The sequence below is a fragment of the Malania oleifera genome, chromosome 5, assembly GCF_029873635.1.
Source record: "Malania oleifera isolate guangnan ecotype guangnan chromosome 5, ASM2987363v1, whole genome shotgun sequence".
In the NCBI taxonomy this organism is placed as follows: domain Eukaryota; kingdom Viridiplantae; phylum Streptophyta; class Magnoliopsida; order Santalales; family Ximeniaceae; genus Malania; species Malania oleifera.
Window position 1 is genome coordinate 8,974,259 of NC_080421.1, and position 10,247 is coordinate 8,984,505.

Sequence of the window (10,247 nt, forward strand, 5' to 3'; positions counted from 1 at the left end):
TTATTTTAAATTTAAAAACTTTTATTTATACAAATACCCCCTTTAATTTGATCAAATAGGGTTCTTTGAGGGTTAAATTATGGTGCAGTTAAAATTTAATGTAAGTTTATAAAATTAGATTTGAATTTATTATTTGATATACTCAAGACATTTTTCAAACTTATGTTTGGGAGCCTGTGTTTTAGATTTCAAATTTAAATCTTTGTTCATTTGAACAAAATTTAGGATAAATTAGATCGAGTACATCTAAATAAATGAACTTGGCCAACATGGCACCTTGAGATGTTTCATGTTAAATCAAATTATAGGGGAAATGAGGGAAGAGCAAAATTGTTAGAATAGGGATTGCGCATGGGATCATTGGGAGGGTCTACAGGATAAGATATTATTTGCAATAAAAAATTTCTATAATTGACAATTTATTACAATTTTCTATAAAGTATTTCAAAATTACTTGATAGTAAGTTTAAGAAATCAAAACATAATTCAGAATATAGTTAGCTTGTTGGTTAGTACCTAGTAGGTTTTTGACCTAAAAAAAAAAAAAGAAAAAAAGAAAAAAAGAAATCAAATCTATGTAGTTTGAATTGCAAAGTGCTCTGCAAGGGATAAACTGTTTTTAGCTTATTTATTTAACTATTATAATTAAAAATAAAATTAAAAAGAATGAAGAAAAGAAGGAAGAAGAAATTGCTATGTGCTCTTTCCCTTCGGAAAAGAGAGATCTCTAAGGAAAAAAGTAAAAAGAACTGCAAAGATAATGTAAAATTGTTATAGGCATGCAACTCTAAGCTCTTAGTCTAATTGTGAAATTCTTTGTTTGTTGCTAATCTCAATTGACCTTTACTAGTGATGAAAGAAGGAATAGTTTAAGCCTACTAATAGATAACTTAGGATTTGTCTATTAAGAATGCTAAGCTCTCAAAGAGCTTTCAATTTTAAAGGAAGAGAGCTTTCAAAAGATGCTTAAAAATTGAACAACATGTTGCCCTCACTTTGATGCATTTAAGCTAACTAGACCAAATTTTGTAACTATTGTAAAAGTAAGTTGTTTGTAAAAATCTTAAGTAGGTAAAGTCCATATTCTACCATACAAGTAGGATCATAGGATTGCCATCCTACTAATGATTCACATAAGATCCTATTGATATCATACTTTATTAAGATTATTTAGACAAATAAGGTAAGTACGGATTAGAATCTCACGAATTTTGATAACCAAGGGGATGAGGAAAAGCTTAAGTGCTCCGACAACTGCAGAATTCTGCCGAGAGCGATAATTTGGGGAAAGAATTGGAAACTCAATTAAGTGATAGATATGTAGTATGAAATAAATGATTGTGTTGTCTGCAAGAACATCATATCCATTCCATTCTACATGCATTCTTCTTTTCAAGCAAATGAAGTAGTACCTAACTGAGGTCTATGGGATTGACGGCCGCCTACTTTCATTAAGCATGTGCACATTGCTTTTTCCAGCCATTAGTTTGGATTAAGGATTTATTTCATCACTTTCTTCGATAACTAAATATAAGAGAGTATAATCCTCCTTATTTTTCTTTCCTTTCTTCAATATTTTCTTTCCTAAATTCCATATGGACTAGGGACACCAACCAAGCCTGAATGCATCTTCCTCCTTTTTATTTATTTTTTAACCTTTAAAACACCTCAAATTTGATTTAAGTACTGAAAAACCAAAAACCCTAAAAAACCCCGTCCAAAAGTTCTGTGCCATTATCTTCTCGGTTTTATTTTTATATTACAGAACCAGGATTGAAGCCATCCATCCCATTGCCCACAATGCTTATGGTTCCTTCCCCCAAAAAACCAAGCCCGCAACTCCTTCCTCTGCTCACGCCCCCACTCCCCCTATTGCTTCTCTCATTCACAACTTCTTCTTCTTCTTCTTCTTCTTCTTCTTCTTCTGCTTTTCCATCACTAGCTCTGCCCTCATTACTCTCCTTCTCTTGCTTCACCCTCTCTTTCACCATTCACCCCCCCTTCTTTCTCCGCCACACCCTTCTCTTCTTCCTCTCTTGCCGTTCCTGGTTTCTCATCGCCCCCTTTCGACTCTTCGCTTTCTTTCTTCTCCTCGAGAAAGTAAACCAGGCCCCGGAGAGCAACTTCGGGGTCATCGCTCTTCATCAGCTGCTCCCCTACCTCTGCAGGACTCACCTTCTTGGTCTGCATCAGGTGCAGGAGGTGGGAGAAGGAGGGGTGGTCTGTGATGCCAAGGTAGTTGGAGGCCAGCATTTTGAAGTCCGAGGGGGTGCAGTAGGACATGTGGACGTGCACGTCCATGCGGCCCGGGCGCAGCAAAGCCGGGTCTAGCTTCTCCTTGTGGTTCGTCGTGAACACTATAATCCGCTCGTCGCCGCAGCTCGACCACAGCCCGTCTATGAAATTTAGCAGCCCTGATAGTGTCACCTGAATTAGTTCCAAAGAAAACATCTTTAGTACAATACAATAGCTAGCGAAGGCACCAGAGTGCCCATTGCGTTATATATTTTAAATGGAATTTGTAGTAGAACACTCTGAAGCTAAAACAACTCTGTGCCTGTGATCCTCGATTGGAGCGACGAAAGGGATTCAAATCCTTTTCTTTCTCTCTCCGATTATGGAACTCAATCGAGCAATCGATGTCCTCCACCACCAGAATCGACCGATTCGCCGTCGAAATCAGCAACCTCCTCAGATCGGAATTGCAACGGAGATCCGTCAGCTCCAGATCATACACATCGAAGTTCAGGTAGTTCGCCATCGCCGCCACCAAGCTCGACTTCCCCGTCCCCGGCGGCCCGAACAGCATATACCCCCTCTTCCACGCCTTCCCTACCTTCCTGTAGTAATCCTTCCTCCTCACGAACCTCTCCAGATCCTCCACCACCTTCCTCTTCATCTCCGCCTCCATCGCCACCGTCTCGAACGTCGCCGGATGGTCCAGATTCACCGATTGCCACGGGCTCCCCCGCCTCGGCCGCATCCGATCGTATTTTAGGGTGAATAGCTTCAGAGTCTTCTTCTCCTCTTTCGCGGCCTTCGATTCCTCTGTTATGTGCCGCAAATAGGCGTTCAGAATCGTGTCTCTGTGCTTCTTGTGGAAGTTCAGTTCGAAGTAGCGGATCTCGGAATAAGCGTTGCAGGAGTAATCACTAGGGTTGCTAACGAATTTGGTGGGGATCTGTTTGGAAACCAGTCGCCATTTGAGGGGAATCCCCTTGAAATTGTCGACGATTGCGTCGTTGCGGTCCAATGAGACGCTGACGTTGTGGTCGTTTGGGGCGAGGGAAGCTCTGAATCGCTGAGTGGATGTGGAGGGGGAGAGTTTGGTGCCGAGATAGGTCTCGGCGGCGGCGAAGAGGTGATTGAGGCCGAAACCGTGGAACTCTTCGATAACGAGGGTGACCTCCGGGGAGAAGGAGGCGAGGAGGGCGCGGAGCTTGGAGAGGAAGAGGTGCTGTATCTCGTGGGGGACGAGGTCTCCGGCGATGGAGCGGAGGAGCACGGCGGAGGCGGCGAGGGATGCCGCGGTGGTGATGGCGGATTTGGCCGACGGCACTTGGATGGTTGTGGGGAGGAGCATGTTGTGGGGTTTTGAAAATGGAGGGGTAGGGAACGGGGGGAGGGTTGTTTGGTCTGGTAGAAACTAGGGGTGGGAAAATGCAGTGATTACTGAGAATGGGAGAGAAAATGTGGGGGGCGTTTAAAGATTTTCTCGAGAGAGAGAGTTCCAGTAGTAGGAAACTTCCAGGGGGGCTGCGTAAGGGTAACAGGGCGTGTCTGCAAACGACGTCGTTTATGAAGAGGAAAATGCTGTTTCTCGTCGGAAATGGGAGTTGACTACAGTGGGGAGTGGCTAAAACTTAGGAGACGATTCGTTGACCACGGGGTAACTGTTATGGTGTGCTTGGATGCACGCATACGGTCATCCCGCCCCATCTTACACGATAATTTTGTTGACTGGATTGGTTGATAAACGATGATGACCGGCCATGGGAGTCAACAAAATAAAAAATGACTTGATTAGGCTCACCCCTAACCAATGGAATTTTACTTTAAAAATGTTTGGATGCACGAATTAAAAATTATTTTAAAATTAAGTACAATTAATGTGATGAACCAACTCTGTCATGACCTCTAGTTCTCCTTGGACACCGATAGCGGTTGTGACCTTCTTTGTGGCAAAACTCGTACGACATCCTTTGATTGTTTTCTCGTATATCCATTTTGTTACGCAGTCTCGTACATCAAAATTTAGTTAATTCAGTTACCATATAATGTTGGCACCACTAAATATGTCTAATATTCTTCATGGAGGACGGGTGTAAGAACCTGAACCGTGATATAGGGAATTAATTAATTAAGATAAAATTAAATTAGTAATTAAGCAAGCTTCGTTGATGAAGTCAAAGTTCGTCGTCAAAATCTTTGTAGTTCTCAGCGACGAAGTGCAGAGTCTCGTCGATGAGGAGTGACCGGGTCAAAGGGTTATAAATAGATATTTTCATTACTTTTCAGTTAAGAAAACTCAAATTCTTTCTCTCTATCTCTCTAGAAACTCAACCTACTCTCTCTCTCTCTCTAGATTTCTGCGTCATATGTTGCGGGAATCGCTGATTCGACGTTACCACGAGGATCAGCGACGGATTCTTTACAAGTTCTACGGATCAGATCATCGTTTAAGGTATTCTCAGGTTTTGGCTCGAAATCGAGGTAAGATTCGATTTTCAATTCTGATCTGATCGTTGTGTAGAGAATAGGTTTGTGAGCATATTCTGTATTGTGGTATGTAGGTTTTGGAACTCGGTTCGCTATTTAGGGGTCTTGGAGTTCGAGATTTGTCATTTGGGGAAAGGTAAGGGGATTCGGTTTATGTCGGTTATTTTTGAAATTGGACTTGGTAGAACTATAGTTCACGGTCCTATGTGTGTTTTGGTTATTCATTTGGGGAAATCTAATAGGTAAAATTATGGGTTTTTCATATAACAATTTTTGGGAAAAAGGGGTACTGGGATGTAATCCCTAGTTTTGTTGGAAAACCTTTGGTATATTGTGTTATGTATTGTGCTAAGGATGACCATGCCTTGACTTTATTAAACTGTATACGCTTGGAAAATCATGATTTATAGATTACCAAATGGGTGTGATTTGTTTGGTTGTATGAGCATGCATGGTTGTGTTTTGATAAAATGAAATAGGAATTGGGTTTCAAGTTGTTCCAAGTATTAAAAGAGTGTCCAGCTCTATATTCGAGGGCGTGTGTTTATCGCTTGCCATGTTTGACAAGAGTGTCCGACTCTATATCCAAGGGCGTGAGGCTGATCACCGAAGGGTATGGATCCACCGATTTGTACTGGTACGATGCCATGGGAGCCTGGGGTTTGTCATGTGCCGGGGACGTCGTGTATTGCGGGCCAACTACAGGCCGACGCTGGGTATTGCTGGCTCATTTCGGGCTGAAGGGTGTGATGACACTGGGTTACTTGATCATGTGTGTGTGCGTGTATGCACTGTTTTGAAACTGTTTGTGGAAGTATTGGAAATTGCATTTAACTGTGTATGTTTTGCTGTCATGATAACACTCAAATGCCACACACCAATATAACCTGTATCTGCCCTTATTGAGAGGTGTCTCACCCCTGCTGTACGTACAAATTTTCATGTCCTTTGAGTAACAGGAAATAGCGTCCTGGTGTTGGGAGCATAGTGGTTGGTCTACCACAAGAGGTACTTGGGTAAGTACTAGGATTGTATCGGGTTAACTTTTGTGGTTATGGTTGTCACCCGGGTTGTGTTATATTTTTGTGAAGTTTGACTCCTTTGTATAGACTCTGGTATGACACAAATTGTGTATAGAAAGACTTATCTTCCTATGTGTTTCTATTGTGTATGTGAATGTGTATAGGGTGCCTGGGAATCCCACAGGGTCGGACCCTCATTCATTGCACTGTATCTTGATTTTGGTGATACAGGGACAGGTTAGGTTACTTTTTCACCCTCGTGTCCAATTATTGGGTTCAGGGCTCGACAGTTTAGTATCAGAGCTAACCAGGTTGTTAGGTCTTGCAGACTTGGTTAGGTATAGCGGTGTGTACATACCAGAGCATATGAGGTTGGATATAGGTAGAGTTGGTTGAGGGATGTTCTGTTGCTAAATCGGGACTCGTTGGTGGTGTTTTGTGTTTTTCTTGGAATGATGGTTTTAGTAAAATTACGACAAACTATTGATGACTTTCGTGTTAGTGTGATAGGACAGACCTGGACCTGACAGGTGATAGTTAACATGATTAGGGTTAGATAATTGTGTAAACTGTACATGTTGTGGAGTCTTGATACAACTTTGTTGTACTTTCAGAATGAAGCTCAAGGATAATGACCTGGGAAGTGGCTCTGAGGAGACGGCGAGTGATGAGTCTCCTACTGTGCCTCAAGGACTGATGAGACAAGTCCTGCGGGAGATCGGGCGGAGTGTCAGGAGATGCGAATGTTCTCCTACATCTGTGGGATGTACCATTGAGAGGTTCACACACATGCATCCTCCAACGTTCTTAGGGGGACATGACCCGACGATAGAAGATGACTGGGTTGAGAAGATTGAGAGGATCTTGGAGGTCCTACACTGCACAAACAGGCAGAGAGTTCTTTATGCTACCTTCCAGTTATCTGGGGAGGCAGGGCGATGGTGGATTGCCCTAAGTCTACTGGAGAAGCAGAGGGCTAGTCCTGTGGAGATGTCTTGGAGCCGTTTCAAGGAAGTGTTCTTTGACAGATATTTCTCGGCTTCTATACGTGACGCTAAGGTAGATGAGTTTTTTGCGCTGACTCAGGGGAGTATGATGGTGCAGGGGTATGCTGTTCGGTATATAGAGCTATCCCGGTTTGGGCTTTGTTTGATCTCGAATGAGTACGAGAAGACTTGGAGGTTCGAGAAGGGCCTAAGGAAGGATATCCGCAGATTAGTGGGTATGCTTCAGATCCGTGAGTTTTCGATTTTGGTGGATAAAGCCACTGTGATTGAGACTGGTATTCGAGAGGACGAGGTGGATCAGGAGTCGAAGAAGAGGCCAGTACCTTCTGGTTTTTTGTCTGGATCTCGTCAGGGATTGTGGAAGAAGAGGAACATGGGCTTGGGTTACTGACAGAATACCGAGCATTAGGACTCTTAGATGAGCCAGGTCGGTGATCGTTGTACCAGGTGCCGTAAATGGCATAGCGGTGAGTGTCAGCCGTTTGGGGGTAACTGCTACAACTGTGGCCAGTCAGGTCACATGGCTCGGGATTGTCATGTACTAAAGAGGGGTACGCATTCTTCGAGTTAGAATCGGGGGAGGAATCAAGTATCCAAGGGAACCCACCAGACGAATATAGCTCCAACGAGGGTGTACTCGCTTACTCCAGCGAATGTTGAGCATGCGGGGAATGTGGTGACAGGTACTATGATGTTGCTTTTAAATAGAGCTGTGGTTTTATTTGATTCAGGTGCGATCAATTCCTTTATATCTGTTAATTTTGTGAAACTCTGTGGGGTGGAGACCCAAGTCATGGAAGAGGAATTGTCTGTAGCCACACCATCTGGGGGTATATCATTTTGTAGGAGGATGTTGGAGGACTGCCCAGTGGTAATCTAGGGGAAGCTGTTACTAGCAAACCTTGTAGTATACAACATGTCAGGGTTTGATGTTATATTGGGAATGGATTGGTTATTCTCCAAATATGTTGTGATTGACTGTCGTAGGAAGGTGGTAGTGTTCATACCTCCTAGGGAGTAGGAGTACGAGTTTGTGGGATCGTGCGTGCATTCAATGCCACAGATTCTATTAGCATTACAGGCGAGGAGATTACTCTTGAACGGATGTCAAGGGGTACTTGGCTTGTGCGAGGGAACCACTGCGGGATGAGTTGAGGCTCGAGGATATTCGGGTAGTCAGCGAGTTTCTGAATGAGTTTCTAGATGATTTACCCAGTTTACCTCCAGATCGTGAAGTGGAGTTCGCGATAGACTAGTAAGGCACCGATCTCTAAAGCTCTGTAACGAATGGTCCCAACAGAACTTTGGGAATTGAAGGAACAGTTACAAGAATTACTGGACATGGGTTTTATTTGACCTAGTGTTTTGCCTTGAGGAACTCCAGTACTGTTTGTGAAGAAGAAGAACGGGTCGATGCGTATGTGCATTGATTATTGTGGGATTAACAAGATAACTGTGAAGAATCGCTACCCGTTGCCTCGTATTGATGATCTCTTTGACCAGCTGTAGGGTATGTAGGTCTTTTCGAAGATTGACCTACAGTAAGGATATCATCAGGTGAGGGTCAGATCTGAGGATGTAAAGAAGATTGCTTTCCGTACCAGATACAACCACTACGAGTTTCTAGTCATGCCATTTGGGTTGACGAATGCTCCAGCAGTGTTCATGGATATTATGAGCAGGGTTTTCCATAAGTACTTGGACCGGTTTGTGGTGGTGTTTATTGATGATACTCTGGTATACTCGAGGAGTATGGAAGAGCATGAGAATCATTTAAGGTTAGTATTACAGATTCTGCGAGAGAAGAAGCTGTATGCTAAACTAAAGAAGTGTGAATTTTGGTTGAATCAGGTGGCATTCTTAGGCTATGTGGTAATTGGTGATGGTATATCAGTTGATCCTTGTAAGATCAAAGCTGTGGTCGACTGGGTGAGGCCAAAGAGTGTGCAGGAGGTTTAGAGTTTTTTAGGACTGGCTAGTTATTATCGTCGGTTTGTGGAAGGGTTTTCTAAGTTGTCTAGGCCTCTGACTCGATTGACCAGGAAGGGGGTAAAGTTTGAATGGACCAGTGATTGCGAACAGTGTTTTCAGGAGTTGAAGCATCGACTGATTATTACTCCAGTGTTAACCATTCCTTCTAGGGATGGCGGTTTTGTGATTTATACTGACGCGTCTCTGAAAGGTTTGGGTTGCGTGTTTATGCAGTACGGTAAGGTAATAGCTTATGCTTCTCAGCAACTGTAGGATTATGAGAAGAATTACCCTACGCATGATCTGGAGTTGGCTGCTGTTGTATATGCACCAAAGATCTGGCGACACTATTTGTATGGTGTGTAATGCGAGATTTTCACTGATCACAAAAGCCTCAGGTAATTTTTCATGTAGAAGGAGTTGAATATGAGGGAGAGACGGTGGCTTGAGTTGATTAAGGACTACGACTGCACCATCAGTTATCACCTGAGAAAAGCTAATGTGGTAGCCGATGCATTGATTTGGAAGTCGGATCACGTGGCAGTATCTACAGTTGTAGCTCAGCATCACATCAGACAGGATCTGGAGAGCTTAGGTATAGAGTTAGTGCGTGGTGATCATCATACTTTCCTTGCTAGTTTGGTGGTCCAGCCGACTTTGTTTAAGCGTATAAAAGCCGCGTAGGCTAGTGATGCAGAGTTGACAGAGGTTGTGGAAAAGGTGCAGTAGGGATTGGCTGCAGATTTTAACATCTCTAAGGGAGGTGTGTTGAGGTTTGGGACCAAACTATGTGTTCCGAACGACGACGAGATCAGAAGGATAATTTTAGAGGAAGCGCATCGCTCTTTGTATACGGTACATCCAGGTAGTACAAAGATGTATCGGGACTTGCGTGAGACCTTTTGGTGGAGTGGTATGAAGAGGTAGATTGCTTAGTTCGTGGAGCAGTGCCTAACGTGTTAGTAGGTAAAAACTGAACATCAGAAGCTGGCAGGGCCGTTACAACCCTTAGCTATTCCGGTGTGGAAGTGGGAGCCTATTTCCATGGACTTTATAACCGTACTGCTGCCAACACTTCACGGGTAGAATGCTATTTGGGTGATCATAGACAGGTTGACGAAATCTGCTCACCTCTTGCCGATGAAGGTTAGCTACCCTTTGAGTAGGCTAGCAGATATGTATGTGTATGAGATAGTTAGAATACACGGGGTACCGGTGTCTATTGTATAAGATAGAGACCCGATATTTACTTCTCGATTCTAGACAAGCTTATAGGAATCATTGGGGACGAAGTTTACTTTCAATATAGCGTTCCACCCCTAAACTGATGGACAGTCGGAGAGGACGATACAGATCTTGGAGGATATGTTGCGGGCTTGTGTGTTAGATTTTGGTGGTAGCTGGATACAGTTTATGCCACTAGTAGAGTTCGCTTATAACAACAGCTTCCAAACTAGTATAGGGATGGCACTGTTCGAGGCTTTGTATGGTCAGAGGTGTCGATCTCCTCTGTATTGGAGTGAGGTTG

The 10,247-nt window shown here is 43.4% G+C and overlaps 1 protein-coding gene across 2 annotated transcripts; it reads right to left on the reverse strand.

Moving 5' to 3' along the window:
- Positions 1-1,616: 1,616 nt before the first annotated feature.
- Positions 1,617-3,800, reverse strand: LOC131156496 (AAA-ATPase At3g50940-like). 2 transcript variants are annotated; one of them, XM_058110223.1, is made up of 2 exons: positions 2,558-3,800; positions 1,617-2,427 (listed from the first exon to the last, which is right to left on the reverse strand). In XM_058110223.1, the coding sequence occupies exons 1-2, from the start codon at positions 3,581-3,583 to the stop codon at positions 1,954-1,956; spliced, it is 1,500 nt and encodes a 499-aa protein (XP_057966206.1). In that variant the 5' UTR covers positions 3,584-3,800; the 3' UTR covers positions 1,617-1,953. The 2 variants fall into 2 exon arrangements, with proteins under 2 accessions (XP_057966206.1, XP_057966207.1); XM_058110224.1 differs by having other exon boundaries at positions 2,551-3,720.
- Between the last annotated feature and the right edge of the window lie 6,447 nt (positions 3,801-10,247).

Coding starts and splice junctions, on each gene's coding strand:
- LOC131156496 (XM_058110223.1), bottom strand. CDS start 3,583: ATGCTCCTCCCCACAACCATCCAAGTGCCGTCGGCCAAATCCGCCATC. Junction 2,428..2,557: donor GCTCCAATCGAGGATCACAG/GCACAGAGTTGT, acceptor GAACTAATTCAG/GTGACACTATCAGGGCTGCT.